We start from the raw sequence: 25,379 nt of genomic DNA, 5'->3' as shown, positions 1-25,379 counted from the left end.
TGTGCACACACTGTTCGTTTTTGTTTTCCATATAGATACATTTGTTTTTTAAACCTAATCCAATTTTCTTGGTTTTGTAAGGAATCAATTTTGGTTCACAACGAAAGAAACCACTAAACAAATGATGTTTATTTTCTTAAACCATAATAAAATGGTTATTATAACTATTTTGACAATGCCACGCTACACACGGTACTTAACACTCTTGGGGTATGGAATGGATTTCATCAGGCTCTACCAAAAATCTGCTTGGAACCATGCATTAAACTAAGATATCTCCCGACTCAAAATCCACAAAATCGAATGTAGCTTATAAGCATAGTAGTCTCTACTTTGATTATAAGTCTGAAAAGCATCTTGGAATAGTCTCGTACGCTCACTATTGTCTGATTCTATGACTTTTCTTAATGCTCTTTTCGACAGTTTAGGTTCAAAGCACTCTCATGTCTCCACTTTTATCTCACACTCTCACTATTATCTCTATAGTCATTACAATTTAGGTGCAAATTTAAGATGTCCAAATTTCAAAATAAGCGTCTTATTATGGTGACAGTCTGCAGATAATAATTTGATTAGTACTCCCACCATCTCTATAAACTTGATTAATTATTTAGGTCCAAAACTAAGATGTCCGAATTTCGAAGTAAGCATCTTGTCATGGTGACATTTCTTAAAACTAATGAAGTTCAACAATCAATTGTAATATAATTATAAGTTAATCATCACTGTATATATCATAAATTCATAAATAAATGAGTAACTGATTGGCTCGGGACACACCATCTCCTATTCCATCATCAATGTCATCAGGGGATTGGACTTTTCTTGCTAGCTTCATACGTAATTGTTTGCAGCCATGTTTTTTGTATAGGTATATATACCTGTGTAGATGAGAAATGAACCACGAAGCTCCCTCATTTGTGGACTAGAAAGGGAAAGCTAACATGGCAGTTCATGCATAAACTAATTAAATAGAACATTCACGGTTAAAAGAATTTTACATCTGAATTTGGTCGTTTTTGTTTCCAGGTGGTGGCAGTAGCGAATTTGTGAGTAGAATTCACACAAATATTTAGACAGTCATAGTTAGTCAAGTACAATTTCAGCTCTCTTCAAATCTTTTGGCGTCCCTCTAACAAATTTAAATCCTCGATGTTGACTTAAAACCTATCAAGAACTAGCATTTTCCTTGGAGCTCCTTAATTACTAAAATTGGCCACCAAAAGGTTCTTCTGAGATTCGTATTAAATGGTACAAAAGTTTAAAAAATTTACCTAACTACTTTCATACATTATGTTGAGTTATGACAGCTGTATCGATTATTCTACTGCTTATTTAAACACCTACAAAACTGCAACTATTAGGTTAATTAGTACAACAAACACCAGGTGACGGGGGTGCCGATGAATCTTTCAGATCTGTCATTTACTTCAGGATCAGCCGAAAGCCCAGGCACGTCTAGCTCCCTACCAATTAGGTTTCTAGCTACATGATGTACTTTTATCTCATTTACTGCTGTAACAAATCCAATATCAACCAAATTTACAAGTCCTCATCGATGTCATCAGGTACATGCAACTTCTCAATAGCGGACTGTCAGAAAAAGAAACATAACACTTTATCAGCAATAAAAGTCGTAACTGTATATGATTTATGCAAGTGCTACCATGTTTCTATTATCTGTGTCAACAGGTTGGATGCAATTCACTAATGGGACTACAAAGAACATTGCAACATTATGTATCCACAACCAATACCATCTTGCATTATAATGAATTTCTCTAGTATTGAAGTTCGTGGAAACTAGAAACCATACCAAGAAACAGGTTCCATCTCACTGGATTAACGCATAATCTTCCACTAGTTTTTATAAGTGTCAAAGAAACTGATAAACCTCTTACCTTAATTGAAGCAACATCAGCTGTAGAGGGTTTCAGATCCAACGCAAGTCCAAAATGAAGCATTGCTTTATCATGCATATTCCGCCGTTTATATATCCTACCCATCATTGCATAAACACTGCTTTCTCGAGGTGCATACTCTTTCAGTTCTTCCAAATCCGCCAAAGCTTCATCATATCTCTCAAGACTCACCAATATGTTAGCCTTTTGGTACATTGGAAGTGGGTTCTTTTTGTCAGCTACAATGGCCTTATCTATCATCTCTAAAGCTTCTTCACTTCTCTGCAAGAAGAAAGATTTTGCACAAATGAAAATCATGATTGCTTTCAAGTGACTCCATATACTAGGTTAAAATGTGATTGGAAGCAGAAAAAAGAGAAGCACTAAATGAGAACAACAGCAATTCTAGATTTACTAAGTGCAAGCAAAAAGGGTGCTACAATACTCCGATCCTCCCTCCATATATTGGTATACATTATAAAAATCACAGTGATTTTGAAAGTACATAATGAAATACTTGGATGTAAACAAATGATCCCTTTGTGATCAGCGGCATTTTAAGATCTCTATTTTACTCAGATTTATTTCTTAGTTTCTATTTACTAGCTTAGTCAGTCTAGCAAGTTTTCCGTTTCTTTTCTCTGGGTTTCTTTGTGGTACAGATAGTTCTTAGCGAGTCTATTAGATGTTGACTTTCATTACACTTTCTTTAGACTTATAATCAGTTGATTATAGACGAGTGTTGGGCTTTATCCTCCATTGTTTCAATCTTGTATTCTGTTTGCTTGCACTAATCTACAGTTTTAACTCTTCAGAAACCCAATCAGTTTGAAAGAACCTACAGTCAGAATGTGAACCAACCTTTAAGGCATGTAAAGATGTTCCGAGATAACACATAATAACGGAAGAGCGTGGATTAATTTGGTAAGCTTTACGGAAGTGATGCTCTGCAAATTCAAATTTTTCCTGCCGTAGATAGATCATTCCTAGACCATACCACGAGTTATAATGTCTGGTATCTATACGGAGTGCACTCTGATAGCTTTTTATTCCATTCTCATAATCCTCCAGAGCCACATACCTGATGAATAAAAAAGGAAATGATTGAGGTAATGGAAAAGCAATGGCATCAAAAAATAAATGAAGGTATGATGAACACCATACATTGATGCGTTCTTATAAACAAACTATCTAACAAAAGTGGCAAATAGTAAATAGATCAAGTGTGTTTCCATACTCATGTCCGCAAAGGGTGTGAGCATATGCAAATGTTGAATTTAGATTCACAGCACGCTGGAAATTCTTAAGAGCAGTTTCATGGTCCTTCTGCAAGCTATAGCAGTTTCCCATAGCACACCTGCACAAGGGAGCAAGAAACTAAGGTTTGTAGATACGCAAGAAGATGCTGAGATGTATCGTGCAGCAAAACTCTTAAGGCTGTACCACGATTGAGGAGCTAAGCGATCAGTTGAGATCAACTCCTGGGCAAGATAACTTAACTTCATCTCTTCTTTCAAATGCTGCCAAAGTAAACAAAAAAGAATGTGTAGTGCAACTTAGTTAGAAAGTCTAGCTTACGTATACGACACCTTTTGCCAAATGAAAAATACTGAAGTTACTCAAAATTCCAAGAAGAAGAATGCAAGATCACTTGATAAAATGTAATTCTGACAACAACAATCAGCTCAAAGATTCTGATGATGCAGCTATTACAAAATATGCATCTGAATACTTCAACATAACCTGCAGAGGTAAAAGGAACGTACAAAAAGAACAGTGGAATATATATCCATTCCTTCCAAGCTATAAGGTGATGCCCGGCGTGCAAGAGTAAAGGCATGTTCAGATTCCAAGTAATCTACCATCTCAAAATAAGCTTTCCCAACCTGCATTTGGCATGTAACAGATGTTTAGTCCCAACTGTTGGCTTTTATGGTTTATGCAACAAACAAGATTGCTTTAAGCTAATCCTTGACTACATTAAGTTAACCGGGAGACATAGCTTTAGGTTAAGGTTAACTCATGCATTAAAGATTTAGCTTAAGGATAAAGCTAAATAAGGTTAAGTAATTATTATGAGGTGTCTCTTTAACTCATGATGGGAAGTGAGAGAGACTTGTGACAAGCATAACTAAGACTCTCCTCTACCCTCTAATAGCAATAAGAAAGAAAACCAAGTTTATCCATCATTCAAACATGCGGTTATAGAAGAAGTCCAAGTCCTAAAATGCTAGCTTCCTATTTCTTCTTTATGATGCCGTTTATGATGTTGTTCAATTCAGCAAAAGTAACAACTTATGACATGGTGTTGCTAAAGCTGTAGTGATGGAATAGGTATAAAGTTATGGTTATTATTGAATTCTAACTAAAGGGTATGATCTGTTTCAGTTTGTACGGTGTTTGAAATATGCATGCTGCCGAGTTGTAGAACATGCCAACACTAGGGTTAAATCTGTTTCCAGCATATGGTTAAGCATATTATCATGCCTAGGTCTAAGTAATGATGATGAAAGAGCTGAATCCGTAACAGACACAGCCAACAAAATAAAAGGTAGGGGCACTGAAAAGTACAAAACCTTAAATTATAAGGGTCCAGAGGAACAAGAAGAAAGATGATAAGCATAATCAAACTTTCATAGATCAGTCCCAATAGAGCTTGCTTCAGTGGTTTTAGATTTTTATGTTATTTATTTTTTTAAGCGGTATACTCAACCCTCTTTCAAGAAGAAGCAGGACAAAAAGAAAAGAGGGAGAAAGAAACTGAGATTCTACATTATAAAAATGTCTTTTTTAACACACTTCTAAAGCTATAAATGTTTTTCTTTAAAAATGGCTTACACCTCCTTCACATGATTCATCAAGACATCAACTGACAGGAACAGGAACATCAATCACATGCCTATTACTTTCTAAAGTTCTAACTAATCATTGAACTAGTTAAGATCACAGCACAGACCAGGTCTTTATAATAACACCACATCAAATAAGACAACTTTATTTCTAAAAATAGTACCTGAGAAAGCACCCATCCTGTATTATACTGCTTGCTTGAAAGCTTCCGGTAAACATCCAAGGCATCCTAAGCGACTCAGAGACAATGAACATCAAAATTTATCATCAGGAGTAGTGGTGCAAAAATATGAATGAAATGAATACACAAAATTCAAAAAGAAACACAAATGGTTCCTTTTCCAGCGATTGGCAGTACCTGGCACCTGTACATACAGGAAAGCCTGTATCCTTCTCCGAGAGTCCTCAATAGACGTAGTACCTCCAAAACACCAGAAATGCCTCTTGAGCAACTTGCAGTAACTCCAGTCATTGGCATGATGGTTCTTTCGTGTTCGACAGCTCTGTCATCACCTGATGAAGATGCGACAGACGTCGTTGCCGTCGTATCTAGACGAGCATCATCAAAAGCCTCAGACCGTCTTCCTACAAAAAATTGAAAGTGTTAAGCTCCTAACACATAAACAATCACACAGTAGATAGAGGCGACACGTAACAACTGAATTCAATCAAAAACTCACGATGCTGACATTTTAGGATGCACTCTATGCATGACATCTAATTACCCGCGAAAGTGCAATTCATGACCAATGTAAAATTTCCATCGAAAAAGCAAACTAAAAATCTAAAGAAGACAGAATCTGCATAATATTCAAAACTTTGGCTGGGTCTGTAAATATGTAACACGTAAGTCCTCCTCGAAACTTTGACTGGGTCTCCAAAATTCCTCCCTGACTCACAGAGTAGAGTTGAATAAATTGTTCATTTACAGTGTGACCCATATAACAACTCTAAAAGAAAACGCAGAGTGTCAGTCGTGCAACCTAAACGCTAATTAAATTTGCTCACAGAAATTACCATCTTCAAATCTATTTCAGAGTTGGATAACAAATAAGAACCTAGTCAAAATTATAATTGTGATTAGAAAATGAAAAATCCTGAACTAGAAAATTTTAAAATAAATGTTAAAATCACCTTCCTCGAAACTTTCTGATGCCCAAGATCCTCCTTTACGAAGTGTGACCGAACGAATTTGTGCTGAGCTTAATCTAGATGACGATGAAAACCCTCCAAGATACTTAGTAGAGGAGTGACTAGTTCCATTTGCTCCAACATGTGTGGTGTTCAAATTTGTGCCTGCTGCCATTTCTGCCGCAAGTCTTGTACTTCGACGAGGTCCTGAATCAGCAAATAGCCTACCGGAAACCTGAAATAACGCATAAGTGTACCAGTTTCAGAAAGATTGCTAGCTTATATATTCAATAACATTTACACGCAAATAACGTACCAAAAAGTTACTGACTGATTGGTCCAGATAACTCAACAAACTGAACATTACGAAACAGACATGGAATTTCCAATTATTCCTAACATAGATAATAAGAACAAATGCAGTTACAAATTTGACTTGAGGGATAGTTTATTAGGAGCAACCCCATTAAAAAACAACATATGAGGATATACCTAGGCCACTGCGAGAAAATCAGTCAATGTAAGGCATGGGAGAAAAGACGACTCAAATTGAAAATGTAAACACAAGAGAAGATAAGTAGTGAGTAGAGAAGGAAACATCTGAAACACGGATAAAGTAAAGAAGCGGTCTAATAGGAAAGCCCGAAACAGCAAAAACTGACCGACATCAAAAGAAAATGAGGGTCATATAGGAGGCATCCAATATAGATCCTAACTAAATCACAACATCCTAAGGTTCATCCAGCCACAAGAAATTAAGAAACTTGCTTAGCATATGGCTTCTTACCAAATGCCACCTTACAAGGTCGAAACACTGGATTAACCATTGACCTTCATGCAATTATTCTGCTCAAGTATCAAACATGTACATAAGTACTGTTGACATGAGTAGGTAGACTAGATATTTTATTAGAATACCAAAACTGGACGTTTGATACTAATTTCCTTCTCATTTCCATCTAAATAACATTTAAAATAAGTGCGCATATCTTATGACATTTTGATGTATATGTGGATTTATAATAAAAAGTTGCATAAAGAGGATAAGAATAAAAGACAACCTTCCTTAGTTTTCCTTCATCCAGAAACTTCCTCCGAGGGGCTTGAACTGTAGAGTTCACAACTGATCTTGGAGAGCTTTCACCACCTAAAGTATTTGGATTTGGCTGTTCTTTTCTAAATAGAGGCGGTGGAGCAGCAGCTGACAACTACAAGATATATAAGAGTTAGATCTAAAGCTTTCAAAGGTTTATTTTTTGATGATCTCGTCGCAAACTGGCATAGCAAAATACTCACTTGGAATTACCAATGTGGGAAGACTCAGATGAAAAGGGTACAGCAGAACTGGAAGTAAAGACAGTTTCTCCGATCCCTAAACCGAACATAAACTGCAAGCTATATAAGCTCGCTTCATATAACTATAATTTGTGTTACTACTGAACTTGTAGACAAACCAATGTCTGATTCAGTATGGGCACGAGGGTAGGATACATTTACTGGTTAAATGAGACTGCATTGTAAGCGGTAAAAATAAATCATCAAACATCAAATGCAACTCTTACAAGCACAAAGATGTTTCTTCCGTGGTTTTGCCACCACATAATCATTTGTAGCTAGCACTGTCTAAACCAGCAGTTACATAAATAAAAAGCTAAACCCATCTAGACATTCTGTCATGTTCGAAATCTCATTAAAAACTTAAAAAATCTTCTCATTAAGAAATCAAGTAACTATAAGATAAATTTTGTTTTTTCGAATTTAGTTGTTGAACTTTATACTCATTTTCCTACAGTGGCTTTCCCTTGAGACAGTTATTTATTCCCAACTTCACTAGCATATAGAGATAATGATAATAATAACTCGTACATATATTAACAGCTAAAAGATAGATATCTGACCTAGGACAACACATTATTCGAGATAATTTTGCATGCTTAATTGTTATAATGCATTTAGCTAACAAACTGATCACTCTAAGCTCTAACAATCAGCAAATAATTGGGAATAAGATTACCTGCGATATCATTGGAGAAGGAGTACTATAAAGTGAAGAACCGCCATTTAGAGGTTGACCGCCTGGAACACCACCTATAACTGCTCCATGGTGATTATAAGGTATTTCTCGAAGATTCCCATGTGAATGCCTCATTTGTCTTGCACTTGAATCATTTAAACCAATTGTCTTACATGAAACTATACCATTATCCTCATTGAGAGTCTGCAAGTTCTGATGCACATATTGTTGCTGAATACACAGAGCAGCAGCTTCACCAAAGACATCGTTTGCCTCTTCAGCAGCCCCTGAAATATAAATTTGACAGTTTAAACATGTGTAACATGACTATTAGAAAGGTGACAGTAGTCACCAAAAAATATATTTACACTCATAAATTTAATATGACAACTGCTTAAGTCTCAAAACCAACTTAAGTGTGTGTACTCCGGCCGAAAGAAGCTGGATGTTTGTATACAATTGGTACTAACCTAAAATACACAGCTCCTCATATGCAGCCCATAGTAGAGGATCTATGGATAAAGCCTGCTTAAAGTGGTCTACTGCACTTTTCCTTCGATCAGTGTACCTGATACAACAAAGATTAAATACAATCTGGACAGAATAAAGTACAAGCAGAAATGTAAACTACCCAGCATAACTATCAAACAAAACAATGTAAAAACTAGGCATGTGTACGGCAATAAATACAAGTTTCATTTGTAACACTAATTTTTTTATTAACTTAGTCAAATGAATGTAAAATTGTAAAATTGTAAATTACTTTTCAATGAACCACCCCTGGGCTTGGTTCAAGCCACGAAGAGAAAGAAGAAGGAAACGAAAAGACAATTTGTTAAGGCTAGCTACAGTTGTTATTTTACTACAACCATACTTATACAAATCCCTGGGCATGATTTAAGCAACAAACAGTAAGAAAAACAATTCATTAAGCTTAGGCTACAATTATGATTTTTCTACAAGCATACTTATACAATGTTATGTGATTTAAAGCTTTAAAATCTGGATCACATCTCAACTCCACAGCAGAAATCAATACAGAGGTTCAGGTTGCAATAAGGAGGAGACAAAATGCTATCATACACAGTATCTATCATGCATTCAGAACCCAAGGATGCAGGTTGTACGCCATAAAAAACTAGCATCATTCTAAGCCATGGGAGAGGACAAATAATAGTTGTTAGATTATTGTATCTATACGACCTAAGTATTCAGAAATTATTTCAGTGGAAGACAAGAGAACATTATGGTAAATCAACTAAAAGATGGGAGCTAGATAAAATGTTTTTGTGGTGTCAATGTCAAGGAAACTAGAGGTTGAGAAAATTAAAAAATGAAGAACAAACCTATAAATAAGCCCAAGAAGGTAATGACCAGCTGCACCATTTGGAACCTTCATAGAAAAATCAGTTGAGCATTGAGTTAAATATAACCAAACAGATACACCTAGAAAAGCACGAAGTTTTGCAAAGCCAAAAAGACGCCTTTCTTTCCTGAATGCCATGCAATTAAAGTTTAAGTAGATCAATATGTATTTACTGGAAGTTACTCTATACCTCTGCTGTAGACTCATTAGTTGGGCATAAAGCCGCTTCAGCCTCACTATAAAGATCCATCTGAAGGCATGCTATCGCAAACAAGTAGCGGGATTGGGCCAATTGTGTTCCTTCACAGACAGATAAAAGATCAGATGCATAAACAAGAACCATTAGAGTGAACCTTAAGTAATGAAAAGAAAAAAAAAAGAACAAACTATTACAAAATATCATACCTTTCAAAATATGATACGCACAGTATGCTTGATTATTGTTCAGGTAACAGCTAGCCAATAATTGCAAATTTAACTGCATTTCAGCGTAAATATTAGAGTAGACATACACAGTTAGAGCGGAAGAGCAAATAAAACACACAAAAATCCATCTGAAAGCATGATATAGCCAGTCACTCAACTACCGCTTTACCACCAAAAACATGTCAAGTAGTCTAAAAATTCAGGTGTCAATCCAATCAAATCTCAATAGGCTGCTATTACATCACGGTTCACGTTCCATAAATATGCTTTTTCCGTGTTACATCTTAAACAACAATCATGAGCAGTAGACCCTAACACAAAACCTTTCCCTCATAACCAAGATTAACTCACAAGAACTGGTTATTATCACTTCAAACTATGTTAATGTTACCACTAACTGGCATTCCCAACAGATCAGCTCAAACTTGTAACTCTTCACAATAATCTACTATTCACTTCTTCACAGCAAAATTTCAAAATATGAAATTAATCAAACTACCAAAACCTCATAAGTAAGCAAAAATATACTCGAAAAAATCCCTAAAAAATTACTTTGAGAAACAAGAATTTCATCTAAATTTTACCCTAAAAATCAAGAATGAATCTGTTATTATCAAGTTAAATGAGGAGAAGAAAGATATGTATGAATGAATGAACGAACCTCAGATGGAAACTCTGCACAGAGACGTTCACAGAGAAAAATTGCATTTCGAGGAAGGAAATGGCGAAGACTAGATTGAACACAATCATATATTAGGGTTTCCATAGGGTTTTTCCAGAACGAGCTTCGAACCAGAAAGAGAGAGAAAGAAAGAGATGGAGATTTGGGGCTTTTTGTTTCCACTTATTGAAATTTCAATTTTGAAAAATAACATGACACGTGAGAACGTTGGATTTGAAAATGGGTGGCACATGTGATAATCATCAATGAATCTAGGAACGAGTAGGGGTGCACATACCCTACCCATACCCGCCAACCCTACCCTACCCGCCAGTTTTTTAACCGTATCCTACCCTATCCACTATTTGGCGGGTAGGGTGGCGGGTAAAGATTTTCTTAACCGCCAGTAAATGGGTAGGGTGGCGGGTATAGGCCATATCCTACCCACCCTACCCGTTGTGCAGTTCTAGTTCTACCTCAGTTGTTATGTTATCGCGTCCGATGAGTAAACCTGAAGGTACTTTCAGGAAGAAATTACAATCATCTCTTAAAGCACAAATACGATTTTTGATTAAGAAATGCCGCATCCTGTCAGGTTCTGAGGGGAACCATGTTGGGTCAAGAGGTGGGGGTAACCCCAGTTCAACGCCTTTGTTTTCCTTAGAGGCTCCTAGAGCAGTTGCTCTTTTAGATAGATTTACCAATCAAAGAGGTGAATCATTGAATTTTGCAACTGCTCTTGTGGAAGAAGTTTTGAATGTCAAGCTAGCCTCAGATAGTCTTTTGCTTGAAAGTCATTACCAAGCTACAGTTAAAGAAGATATTCAGTGCATAAAAGAGTTTATTTATAAGCAGTCTGATACCCTAAGAGGTAGAGGTGGGTTGGTGAGTAACTCCAGTAGTGGTTCAGCTTCCGGGGCTGGTATGGTTGTTGTTGCCGCAGCAGCTGCATCTGGTAAACCAGCCATAACTCCTGTGCTTCCGAGTTTGGAAAACTGGCTATCTTCCAGTCAACTTATTTTGGAGGCATTGATCTCAGTGAGATGTGGGATTCCAGATGAAAGAGAAAGTATCCAAATCGTTAAAAGCAAACCTGTGCTCAGAAATGGCGGTTCAACTCAGGTTGAAAGAATTCCTACTGCGAGAACAGGGATAGACCCTGTACAGAGTGTTATATCGTTGTTGGAAAGTGGTAAAGGCCTGAACATCAAATTCCCAACTTCATGGTGTCAGAGAGCCCTTCCTGCTGCTAAGGAGCTTTACCTCAAAGACTTACCTGCCTGTTATCCAACTTCAGTTCACCGGGTACATTTAAACAAGGCTTTGCATGCTTTTCACTCAAAGGTGAAGGGGCCTGTTCTGCATATTTACGCAAAGAAATTGCGAGATGAATGCATGACCATTTGGAGTTATGGAAGGCAACTAAAACGATTATACCCGCCACCCTACCCTACCCGACCCGCCAGAGAATGGGTTGGGTAGGATCTTACCCGTTTAATGGCGGGTAGGATGGCGGGTAAATTTTTTCTTAACCGACAGTAAAGGGGTAGGGTGGCGGGTATAGGCCATATCCTACCCACCATACCCGTTGTGCAGCCCTAGGACGGAGTCAAATCATCCCGTCTTGTCAAGAACTTTGTAAGTAGGCCCGCCTGTCAATGGATAACCCAGTATCCGTCCGTCCGTTGCCAAAATTTTAGGATATAATCAGATACTTTGGATAAATCTATCCTTAGAAGTTATAATCCTGGAGAATGGTGGTTTGTGACATCATCAGCTCTTTCTGTAAAACTAGCTAATGATGTATCCTCAACACAATATATAATATATTTCTCTTTGTCAAAAAAAAATCTGAAATTTTGGATATTGAATATCGTGTAAACACCATTATATATCTCGATACGTGGATAGCGATTAAGAGTCGAAGCTAGATATAACTCCATAACGGTATGCACCATATCAACTCCAAGACCACTATAATCCTAAGATAAAGATCATTGTGTAATTTCAATCTTAAGCTAAAGACTATTGCGTAATTTATCACTTCCACCTCTCCCATATAACCAGAAGCGAATAGGTTGGGAAGAGGACTTTTTTCTTTTTTGACTATTCTAAACAAATTCACTGGACTTCATTCAAAAACGACGGGTTGCATCAATGTAACTCAACAATCATCAACGAACACTTTAACCTTCATTTATCCGTGGAAATAGACATTTTGTTGTCGAACCGCGTATATGCTTGTGTCGATCTCTATTTATTTTCTTTGTCATTTATCATTTGCTTATGATTTTAATCTACATCATGTTTTACTTATTACTTTGTCTTTTGAATTAATTAGTTGTGCTAATAGATGAATGGTAGTTATATCGGGTCATGTTTTACTTATTACTTTGTCTTTTGAATTAATTAGTTGTGCTAATATATGAATGGTAGTTACATACCCGATATGGATATCATATCAGATAGTTTTTCTTATCGGATATAGATACGGAATAGGATAATTATTCGATATCCGATAACATAAATACATATATAAAAAATTATTATTAAGTTAAGATATATCTCATTTTTGATATGTGTTAATGATTTTCATTTAAATGGACAAAATCATCAAAATTAATCTGGTGTTATGAATATAGAATTACTAAAAGAGAAAACGATTAAAGACAAATAAGAAAATTATGTGTTTGTTTTTTATGTAAAACGTAGTATTTCGGATGATTACGGGTATACTATCGGATTCTGTTACCCTTAGCAGAACGGATACAAATGTCAATTTTGAAAATCTGTCGGATAATTATTCGATATGGATATCTGGATATGCTTATCGGATACTGTTAAATAAATGCTCGGTTGAACCAACAAGTTTTGCTATCTCAAGCTTGTTGTAAATGTTAGTTGATCGAAACTATATCTTGATTTCTAGTCTATTAATTCAAGTCTCGGACAAGGTTAGAATTTGGTAGTTAAGTATCAAACATCATCCTCGAAGACTGAAGATCGACGAAGGCATTTAAAGAACTTTTATATCAGGTACGTGAAGACTGAACCGTTCTATTTTACTCACTATCTTACCATTTATCTGTTGAGACTATGTCGTATAACTTCTAGTCGATTTACAAAGAACAAATATCGAGTCAAGCTTGTCCTGTTAAAAATCTCGAAAATATGATTCTAGCATAGATATTCAGAGGTCCTTAACAATATTAGTTCGAAAAAATTTATTGTTTGAGATTTAATTTGTGGATCAATTGAAAATAGCACAAACAATCATAAGAGAGAAATTCATGAACTTCTGATATTGCTGCTCAGGGTTGGTTGGCAAACAACTTTGCAAACCATGGATATCTGAGTTTCATAAATAAAGGTAAGGTAGAAGAACTAGTTCGCAAACCACAAATTCAGCTGGGAACAGTTCACGAACCCGGTTGGAAAACCGTGGTGAACTATTTTTTTTGGTGTGGGTATAAAAGGATTAAGGTTTCCGAACCCGATTGGCGAGTTGTTTCCATCTGTTAGAGCATAGATCGGTTGAACCCACCAAGCGTTGGTATGTCAAGATTGGTTATCATATTTTAGTGAATCAAAACTCATTTAAAGAGTTGCTTGATCATTTACTAGAGTCAACTTCATATAGGTTAGCTAGAAAGTTACTAGGATATGAGACTTACAAGTATTACGTGAAGACTTGAAGAATATAAAGAAGTAAAGAGCTATAACGACGACATCATCCTTCCTCTTGAGGTTAGTAATATTTGACTTGAACTGTTTCATTCCTAAGTTATCTTTCAAGTCGTGCATATTGAAAACATAACTGCGAAGTTGTGAATGATTATACTCTAGTTAGACATAGTATTAAGGAATTATAATACGAAGTATAACGTCTATATTTTGAACTTCGTATATAAGACATCAACATAATCGTATGAATGTTATTGTGATTATGTGTATGGGTATGGGTGAAGATTTAGTCCTAGGAAACAATGTTTTACATTCGTTTAAAGGAAGTACAATTCATAAACTTGTTTTATGAATCGAAAGGGAAATCGCTAGGCTTATTGGTATTGTGATTCATTGCAAATCTTTGGATTACCAATATATGTGTTTAGTATAACCGCTCATAACTTGTTTATGTATCTTGGTAATTCACAATGCCTGAATTTTGTATTGGTATGACTTTTATTAGTGAAACCGATCTTAAGTAATCACCTGAGATTCTATGATCGATATATTGTAATTGGTATGACCAACTCTAGACATTAGGGAACCGATCCTAGTAAGAGGTGCAACCGATCACAAGTATGTGGAATCGATCCTTGTAAGAGGTACAACAAGTCTTAGTAATTGGTAACCGATCCTACGACTTGTGCAACCGATTATGAGTAAGTACCATAATTATGTGGTAACCGATCCTAGTACCTAGTTAACCAATTTTTGGAAAGCTAGTGTGACTGTTCCTAGTACCCACATGGAGGTAGAACCGAAGCCTTGTGTTTTTGGTAGAACCGTGAAACCCATTGAAAAAGTGGGGGTACAATAACCACACCCAATATGTCGCTTGGCAATCTGTATGGACAAACTCCAATATACTTTCTAGAGAATCAATTAGACATTCAGACTCAATCTAGATAAAAAGTATATCAAAGAGTTTATATCTCAATCTCTCGATTTGATATATTCTCAAGCAAATAGAAATATGCGAGTCTTTATCAAATACTAGAGAGATAACTTGGATGGTACCAAAGATCAATATCCAAGTGTCAATCAATTTTTAAATCAACAACCAAAAGGTCGGATATTGTAATTGATTGAACAACGCACAACCTGTGATATTTCAATTATATAACAAAATATAATGCGGAAAAGAAATCACACAGACACCAGAATTTTGTTAACAAGGAAACCGCAAATGCAGAAAAACTCCGAGACCTAGTCCAGATTGAACACACATTGTATTAAGCCGCTACATACACTAGCCTACTCCAAATTAACTTCGGTCTGGACTGTAGTTGAACCCCAATCAATATCACACTGATCCAAGGTAAAGTTATGCTCCTACATCTCTGATCCCGGCAGGATACTACGTACTTGATTCCCTTAGCTGATCTCACCCACAACTAAGAGTTGCTACGATCCAAAATCGAAGACTTTAACAAACAAATTTGTATCACGCAGAAAAGTATACGGTAATAGATAAATCTGTCTCCCACGAATATACCTACGAGTTTTGTTCCGTCTTTTGATAAATCAAGGTGAACATGAACCAATTGATAAACCAGACTTATATTCTCGAAGAACAGCCTAGTGTTATCAATCACCTCACAATAATCCTAATCGACGCAGCGAAAAAAGATATTGTGGGATCACAAACGATGAGACGAAGTGTTTGTGATTTATTTTATATTTTGCCTACCGGAAATATCAATCTCAAGCCAATTATTACAATTGTACTCATACGATAGAAACAACAAGATCAGATCACACAACTACGAGAAAGTAGTACGGTCTGGCTTCACAATCCCAATGAAGTCTTTAAGTTGTTAACCTGGTTTAGAAAAAAAAAACTAAAGGTTAAAGGAGAATCGACTCTAGCTTAGCACAACTAGTATCACACAGAAGGTGTTGGGATTAGGTTTCCCAGTTGCTAGAGTTCTCCCTTATATAGTCTTTCAAATCAGGGTTTGAAATCAATGTTAGCTTGGTAACAAAGCATTGAATATTCACCGTTAGATGAAAACCTGATTTAGATTCAAGCTAATATCTTTCAACCGTTAGATCGAAAACTAGCTTGTTACACACAAATGAAATGCACGTTTCTAGGCTTGTGTAACCGTACCCGAACTTGTACATTTGTTGGTTCAACCAAATGGTAATCATCATACAAGACGAAGGACTACTCAAGGAACTGGTGGATCTTCATCGACTAAAAGGTATGTGGAGACTTGAACTTATCTGTCACTCAAAATTCTATCTATTCTATCTCCTACTCTTGAGACAAAAGTCGTGCTGATGTATAGATTTTCATTATACACATTTGTTATTTCGAACCGAGTTTAACTCGTCTATCTGTTTCTCGAAATATGTGTTGGTAAGCTTTCGCTTTAGACAAATTCATCTTTACCTAGTGACGAATGTCATGTTATGTTTCAATCACTTTGAAAATTGCTCTGACGAAAAATGGTCCGTGAATAACGTCTATATAACGTCCTCTGAGAATGTTTCAAATGAGATTTTAGATTACATAACCATTGGTAGGATATAAACATTGTTGTGGAAACACATATATGTATAAATCCTTATTCATTGAACCAAAGTTTGCGAACTTTGTTGATCAAGAAAACGGAATGTGGCGTGAGCCAAGTCCGCGAATTGGCGGAAATTCTCGACCCGAGAATTTCTGCTGGAGTTTGTGAACTCCTTCCGTGAGCTTAAGTCCGCGAACCTAGTATGCGAACTTGAACAACTTATATCTAAAATCGGTTGTTGTTGAACTCATGTTTATTTAAACTAAGGAATTCTTTTGCAAACCGTGGTTATAAAGTTTATGAACCGATTCGAGTGAATCAAACCATTTTTGCTTCGATTGTGTCTTGTGTAGTTACATAAGATCTAAGCAATTGAACAACTCTCTAACTAGTTCATTTGAGTCATTTGAACTAGTTATGGTAAAGAAGAATATGGTGGATATGAAAGTGATCATATGGCTAACCAGTTGGTTGACTATTGTTGAACCAACAAATGTACAAGTTTGGGTACGGTTACACAAGCCTAGAAACGTACATTTCATTTGTGTGTAACAAGCTAAGTTTTCGATCCAACGGTTGAGAAATATTAGCTTGAATCTAATCAGGTTTTCATCTAACAGTGAGTATTGAATTCTTTGTTACCAATCTAACATTGATTGCAAACCCTGATTTGAAAGTCTATATAAAGGAGAACTCTAGCAACTGGGAAACCTATTCCCACACCTTATTGTGATACTAGTTGCATAGTTAGAGTCGATTTTCCTTTAACCTTTGGTTTCTTCTTCTAAAACCAGGTTAACTACTTAAAGACTTCATTGGGATTGTGAAGCTAGAACGATACTAATTTTCTTGTAGTTGTGTGATCTGATCTTGCATCTTCTACCGTTACGAGTACGATTGTAATAATTGGCTCGAGATTTATATCTCTGATAGGCAAGATAGAAAAGTAATCACAAACACTTCGTCTCATCATTTGTGATTCCACAACATCTTTTTTCGCTACGTCGATTAGGATTATTGTGAGGTGATTGATAATACTAGGTTGTTCTTCGAGAATATAAGTCTGGTTTATCAATTGGTTCATGTTCACCTTGATTTATCAAAAAACGGAACAAAACTCATAGGTATATTCGTGAGAGACGGATTTATCTATCACCGTAGACTTTTCTGTGTGATACAAATTTGTTTATTAAAGTCTTCGACTTTAGGTCGTAGCAACTCTTAGTTGTGGGTGAGATCAGCTAAGGGAATCATGTACGTAGCATCCTGCTGGGATAAGAGGCGTAGGAGCATAACTGTACCTTGGATCCGTGTGAGATTGATTGGGGTTCAACTACAGTCCAGACCGAAGTTAGTTTGGAGTAGGCTAGTGTCTGTAGCAGCTTAATACAGTGTATGTTCAATCTGGACTAGGTCCCCGGGTTTTTCTGCATTTGTCGTTTCCTCGTTAACAAAATTCTTATGTCTGTGTTATTTCTTTTCCGCATTATATTTTGTTATATAATTGAAATATCACAGGTTGTGCGTTGTTCAATCAATTAGAATATACGACCTTTTGGTTGTTGATTTAAATTGATTGACACTTGGATATTGGTCTTTGGTACCGTCCAAGTTATCTCTCTAGTATTTGATAAAGACTCGCAGATTTCTATTTGCTTGAGTATATATCAAATCGAGAGATTGAGATATAAACTCTTTGATATACTTTTTATCTAGATTGAGTCTGACTGTCTAGTTGATTCTCTAGAAAGTCTATTGGAGTTTGTCCATACAGATTGCTAAGCGAAATATTGGGTGTGGTTGTTATACCCCCACTTTTTCACTATTCCAAACTCTAGTTATTATTCTAACAAAAAAACAAGAAAATAGAAGATTTACTAGGCAAATAAAGAAGAAATCAACAAGCTAAGAAACAAAAGCAGACTCCAATGCCATGGAAGAACACGAGCTAAGGTCAAATAGACGGTTCAGGATCTTCACTAGTTTTGGTATCTTTGAGCTTGTGATTAGCAGCATCCATTGCATCTTCAGAGAAGAGATTCTCTTTATGAAGATCATTGATGTGAGATTTTATGAGACCAAAGTTAGTTGAAACCTTTTTCAACTCAGTTTTCAACACATCAAGACTTTTCAGAGTATCAACGAGCTGCAGTTTTGTTTCCTCAAAATATTTAAGAAAGTCATGGACCACTTCAGCAGAAATCATATCATCCTTCTCAACATTCTCATGAGTATACGCATAGTAACACGAGGCATTGGGATGATTTTCATCTACAAGGGTTCTTTTCTTCCTCCCTTCGGATTCAAAACCATACCTTTATCAAGAAAGCCTTTAGCAAAACCACACGATTGTGAAGAGGACGACATTCTTGATAAACCAAGATAACCTAGAGTACGCAAACATGACTCAGAGGTTTGGTATTTATATGGTTTCTTAGGGAAGAATACCTTTAGGGTTTTCAAACCGTTGACTCGTGATGGTAACCCGTGTACACATACGAATACAACATGGCCCATAAGGAATAAAACAAGAAAAGAACTTTTGCTACATGAGAATTTATAAATGGCTCGATAAATTCCTTACCATAGGAGCAATTTTAGAGCACAAGTGTAGCAATCCATAAAGTTGCAAAAGAATTGCATAAAGAGAGAAACGATACTAGACAATACAAATACTTCTTAAGCAATATTGTCTGCAAACACTAGTTTATCTATAAACGATAAGAGGATAGCTCAACTAAGCATAACATCAAATTGGCATAGTATACCTGATTTTTACACATCTTGCTCAAAATGATTTTTATGAGAAAGTTCTTAACCCTTGTGATTAATTAGCACAGGTATGAGCTCTGATATCATTAAAAGAACTGTGTTTATGATCAAGTCTCTTTTTCCTTCTGAATCTAGAAAGAGATCCCTTTCTATGTGAGAAATTATCATAAAACTTATTGTCATCAAAATACGAGACATAGTTAGAGTTCTTGCCAGAAGAATTTTGACTTGAGGAGGATGACAACCTGTCGACAATTCCTTTAAATCCTTCAATTATCTCCATCAGGTTATTTCTCATATCATCAATTTTTCTTCGTTCTTCTGGAATTTCGTTCACATTAAGGGAAATGTTATTTCTAGAGGAAATGACATGATCTTTCCTTGGAGGATTTTTGTTAAAACTCCTATTCTGCTTTAGAGCATTTGTGGAACTCATTGAACTGACCTTCCTGGTAACATACACAGGGTAAGTACGAAAACCAACTGGTCTAGACATACGAATGTCAGTTACACCTTTGAGAATTAAGTCTAAGGTGTGATGAAGTTGAACCAAGGAGGTTTTATTCAACCTAGAGTTTCTCTTTTGTTTAGCAGAGCCTTTTGCATCGCAAAAGAGGCATACTTTCTGATCACAAGAGTGATTAGACACGGTAGTCTTAACAACCTCGTTAGGAAATTTCTTCCTTCCATCTAATGTTGAACATCCTTGATTAACGGGAAATTCAGACACATTCTTTTTAAAAGGAAGAAATTCCAATTTTACTTCTGGAGCTGGAAGGTTTTCAGGCATAGCAGAAGTGCTTGGTATATTAGACTGCTTAGAGCATCCTTGAATAGAGAGTTTAATCAAGCGATGTTCAATTTCCAAAGCATACTTTTTGAGGCTAGCCTCAAGAGTCATACGTGAAGAATGATCTTCAATATTTTCTTTGAATTCGCAGTCTCTAATTACACCAAGCAGAATATCGACATGGTGTTTTAACTGATTAAATCTATCAGCTTGGATTCTAGCAAGATTTAGAATCAAGACACTTTATTCAGCTGTTTCCCGTTCATTCAGAGAGATAGACTCTTTTGAAGGGTAAACGGAAATACTCGTATCAGAGCCTGTCTGTCTTGTTGGAACACATGGTTCGTCTATATTCGAGATTGAAGGATCTTTCTCTTTAATAGAATTAGACAAAACAGAGCCTTTATTTATGGTGACGCGTTTATCAGAGATACTATCATCCATCCTCAGATCGCTACAAACACAGACTTGTGAGGTATTGAACGTGTTTGCCTGCTCTGATACCAATTGAAAAAGTGGGGGTACAACAACCACACCCAATATTTTTCTTAGCAATCTGTATGGACAAACTCCAATATACTTTCTAGAGAATCAACTAGACAGTCAAACTCAATCTAGATAAAAAGTATATCAAAGAGTTTATATCTCAATCTCTCGATTTGATATATACTCAAGCAAATAGAAATCTGTGAGTCTTTATCAAATACTAGAGAGATAACTTGGATGGTACCAAAGACCAATATCCAAGTGTCAATCAATTTAAACCAATAACCAAAAGGTCGGATATTCTAATTGATTGAACAACGCACAACCTGTGATATTTCAATTATATAACAAAATATAATGCGGAAAAGAAATAACACAGACACCAGAATTTTGTTAACGAGGAAACCGCAAATGCAGAAAAACCCCGGGACCTAGTCCCGATTAAACACACATTGTATTAAGCCGCGACAGACACTAGCCTACCCCAAATTAACTTCGGTCTGGACTGTAGTTGAACCCCAATCAATCTCACACTAATCCAAGGTACAATTATGCTCCTACGTCTCTGATCCCAGCAAGATACTACGTACTTGATTCCCTTAGATGATCTCACCCACAACTAAGAGTTGCTACGATCCAAAATCGAAGACTTTAACAAACAGATCTGTATCACACAGAAAAGTCTACGGTAATAGATAAATCCGTCTCCCACGAACATACCTATGAGTTTTGTTCCGTCTTTTGATAAATCAAGGTGAACATGAACCAATTGATAAACCGGACTTATATTCCCGAAGAATAGCCTAGTATTATCAATCACCTCACAATAATCCTAATCGACGCAACGAAAAAATATATTGTGGAATCACAAACGATGAGACGAAGTGTTTGTGATTTCTTTTATATCTTGCCTATCGGATATATCAATATCAAACCAATTATTACAATTGTACTCATACGATAGAAACAGCAAAATCAGATCAAACAACTGCGAGAAAGTAGTATCGTAGTCGTTAACCTGGTTTAGAAGAATAAACCAAAGGTTAAAGGATAATCGACTCTAGATTAGCACAACTAGTATCACACATAAGGTGTGGGGATTAGGTTTCCCAGTTGCTAGAGTTCTCCCTTATATAGTCTTTTAAATCAGGGTTTGCAATCAATGTTAGCTTGGTAACAAAGCATTCAATATTCACCGTTAGATGAAAACCTGATTTAGATTCAAGCTAATATCTTTCAACCATTGGATCGAAAACTAGCTTGTTGTAAACAAATAAAATGCACGTTTCTAGGCTTGTGTAACCGTACCCAAACTTGTACATTTTTTGGTTCAACAGTAGACAACCAAATGGTTAGCCATATGATCACTTTTATATCAACCATATTCTTGTTCACCATAACTAGTTCAAATGACTCAAATGAACTAGTTAGAGAGTTGTTCAATTGCAAGGAAATATTACGTAAATACACAAGACACAATCGAAGCAAAAACGATTTGATTCACTCGAATCGGTTCATGAACTATATATCCAAGGTTTGCATTTGTATTCTTTAGTTTATATAAGAATAAGTTCACAAACATCGTTTTTACATATAACCTACTCAAGTTCGCGGACTGGGTTCGCAGATTTAAGTTCCCGAACGGAGTTCACAAACTCCAGCAGAAATTCTCGGGACAAGAACTTCCGCCAGTTCGCAGGCTGAGTTCGCGGACTTGGCTCACGCCACCATGCCGGTTCTCTTGATCAACAAAGTTCGTAAACTTCGGTTCAAGAAATAAGGACTTATACATATATGTGTTTCCACAACAATGCTTATATCCTCCAATGGTTATATAATCTAAACTCTCATTTCAATCATTGGAACATTCTTAGAGGACGTTGATATTTTATAGTTGTTATTCACAAACTATTTTTCGTCAAAGTAAGCAATTTCCAAAGTGATTGAAACTTGTCATGACTTTCGTCACTAGGTAAAGATGAACTTGGTTAAAGGGAAAGCTTACCAACACATATTTCAAGAAATAGATAGGCGAGATAAACTCGGCTCGAAATAGCAAATGTGTATAATCTAAGTCTATATATCAAAACGACTTTTGTCTCAAGATAGGAGATAAATAGACTTTTGAGTGATAGATAAGTTCAAGTCTCCACATACCTTTTAGTCGATGAAGATCCACCGGTTCCTTGAGTAGTCCTTCGTCTTGTATGATGATTGCCATGGAGTTCTTGAGCTCAAATACACTATTTATCCTAGTCCGAGACCTTAGATATAGTAGACTAGAAATCAAGACTTATAGTTTTGATCACTAACATTGAAAAACATGCTTGAGATAGCAACGCATGCGAGTTCGACCGAGCAATGCTCTTACACCCATTAATGGTGATTTGATAGGATAATCAATCACATAGTTCTTGGAAGTCAGATGAACCAATTCTAAACTCGTTTGGAAGTGTGGAAAATCGATTTCAAGATTGTAAATATGAAAAAGGATTTACAAAGTAAAGATGTCGACATACTTTGAACATGTGCAGTAATTATTATCTATTATTGTTCAAAGACACTCCTTAATAACTAAAGGAGAATTCCGGATCGAAATAAATTGAGAATCTTTTAATTAAGATTTTTAGTTTTATATGCTTTTCAATTTCCAGCAATTAAAATGCATATCTTTAGAAAATAAAATTGGTAATGTGCATTTACTAATTGGAGATTTTCTACTGAGATTTCGGTCAATATTTGGACAGAGCATTTCCAGGAATTATGGAAACCGAATATGGAAATATATTGCATATCTTGAGAATATTTTCGGTTTTGAAAATTCCTTGGTGTCCAAACTTCCTTGGTCTATAAATATTGAAGTTTGTATTTCAAGCAAACTAATCCTCAGAGCCAGCAAAACTACCTTGTTGTGTTGTTACTGATGGAGCCGTCTATTCAGAGAGGAAAGTACCCTAATTAGGCGAAATCTCTTACGACCGCTCGTTTTAAAGACTTCTTTGGGATTGGGAAGCTCTACGAGTACCGTTGATGGGAAACTAGATAATTGTAGTTTATTATTAGTTTTTGATTGATTTGATTGACTAAAGGTTGTTGAACTTTGATTGCACCTAGTTTTTTTATGCTTGAGAATCTTCTATTCTGATATAAGATTCACTTAAACTAGATCGAAGTTTCGACGGGGATCTTCAGACTGTTTGTAGATCTAACGAAGTCTTGTGATAATCCATTGTAAACAGACTCCGTTCTGTGTGTGATTGATCACAAGAGATTCAAGTTATTTGTGTGCAGGTATTTATTGAAGATCTAAGAAGATTTGAAGACAAAGAAGATTTCTTATTTGAGTTCATAATCTTTGGTGTGCACAAAACTTGATCGGCTGGGGATCCAACTATAATCGGTTTATCTTTGTAATAACCTTGATTGATTAGTTGAGTAGATCGGCATCAATACAATTCTTTGTGATTCAAATTATTGATTGCATAGTCTAGACAATTACTTTGGTAGTTGTTAATAGATTGATCTAAGAACCTGACAAAGGAGTTTATTGGGATAAACGGAAGAGCCTTTTTTCAAACTCATATCACGTTGTTTGAAAAGAGTTGTTACCTGATGCGTGTCGTAAGTGCAATCAAATTAATAATATTATTTCCACACAATTAACTGGTAATATAATGGAAGTAAGGATCGTTCCCACGAAGAGCAGTGAGTTTTAGTTGTCAAAGTGTCACAAGGGGGGTTTGTTTTAGATTGTGAACAAAATAAATAATCAAAGCAAATAAAATTGTATTGTAATCAATAAAAAAAGATATGATCGAGGAATCCTTCTTCGTATATAAACCGTCAATGAGTTATTATAATTGCCTACTCGTCGTTAATCATAGATTATCACCAACCGTAGAATAACAGCTAGATCAGTGTTATCCCCTAAACTCCTTATATCACTGGATACGAAATTTCTCACCCACCAGATTCTATTCAACGAACCACCAAGTATTAGATCACTTAAGGTGTAATCCAATCGAATGCTTTATCTTTTGTGAATTTATAGGTTGATCCTACTAGTTAGACTCTTAGATCAAGGTCCACTTTTTAGTGTTGTTTATACACACAATTGTTCCACAGGATCCCTCTGCAAGGTTTTGTGTTCTCTACTTGTGTACAAGTTATTCGACGATTACTTATCACCTAACTCAATACTAGCAATAGATTGAATCAACAAATCAATTTAGTTGGCCACCTAAACAATCTATCAATCAATCATAAATATTAATTAGTATAAACAAACGATAATCATACGAAGAAATTCAAAGTAGATTAATATAATAACTCAAATCTTGTTTACAACTTAGAATTCATCCTCAATCAATAGGTGTTTAGCTACTCATGGATGTAGAAACATTCATGATATACATATGAGAAAAGTAAAGAGATAACGTTACGATTGATAATCGCTCCGTGTGATGTTTCTTCTCTCCAAACCCTAAAAATTTCGTGACCTAATGATGTGTTATGATTTTACATAACCTAATAACTTTTTATATGTTTTACATTGCTTGGCGTTCACGTATTGGGTTCGGTTCAAGAACCCGACCCAAAATAACGAATTAACGTTCCCAAACGTGCCCTTAGGCCTTTTAAGGTGTGAATACACGTTTCCCATTTGATAAGTTCGCGTACCCAGTCCGCAAACTTCAAATTCCAGCAGAAATTTTCGGAAATAAGTCTGGGAAC

General features: G+C 35.9%; 1 protein-coding gene across 1 annotated transcript; it reads right to left on the bottom strand.

The window, feature by feature from the left end:
* Positions 1 to 1,050: 1,050 nt before the first annotated feature.
* LOC113349183 (cell division cycle protein 27 homolog B-like) lies at positions 1,051 to 10,511 on the bottom strand. Its single transcript, XM_026593113.1, has 16 exons — positions 10,350 to 10,511; positions 9,668 to 9,740; positions 9,453 to 9,562; positions 9,243 to 9,289; positions 8,367 to 8,464; positions 7,897 to 8,183; positions 6,944 to 7,090; positions 5,886 to 6,117; positions 5,110 to 5,336; positions 4,915 to 4,980; positions 3,668 to 3,787; positions 3,345 to 3,421; positions 3,139 to 3,258; positions 2,763 to 2,982; positions 1,902 to 2,183; positions 1,051 to 1,593 (listed from the first exon to the last, which is right to left on the bottom strand). Exons 1-16 carry the CDS (start codon positions 10,452 to 10,454, stop codon positions 1,543 to 1,545), a joined length of 2,262 nt encoding a protein of 753 aa, XP_026448898.1. The 5' UTR covers positions 10,455 to 10,511; the 3' UTR covers positions 1,051 to 1,542.
* Between the last annotated feature and the right edge of the window lie 14,868 nt (positions 10,512 to 25,379).

Source organism: Papaver somniferum, chromosome 2 (assembly GCF_003573695.1).
Source record: "Papaver somniferum cultivar HN1 chromosome 2, ASM357369v1, whole genome shotgun sequence".
In the NCBI taxonomy this organism is placed as follows: Eukaryota; Viridiplantae; Streptophyta; class Magnoliopsida; order Ranunculales; family Papaveraceae; genus Papaver; species Papaver somniferum.
The sequence above is the reverse complement of the archived record's forward strand: the minus strand, read 5'-3'. Positions and strand labels throughout refer to the sequence as shown.

Bases quoted from the DNA above. Each gene is read 5' to 3' on its own strand.
- LOC113349183 (XM_026593113.1), bottom strand. From the start codon at position 10,454: ATGGAAACCCTAATATATGATTGTGTTCAATCTAGTCTTCGCCATTTC. The intron at 9,290-9,452 runs GTATAGAGTAAC...TTTTCTATGAAG, and splicing joins CTAATGAGTCTACAGCAGAG to GTTCCAAATGGTGCAGCTGG. The intron at 6,118-6,943 runs GTTGTCTTTTAT...GCGTTATTTCAG, and splicing joins ATGAAGGAAAACTAAGGAAG to GTTTCCGGTAGGCTATTTGC.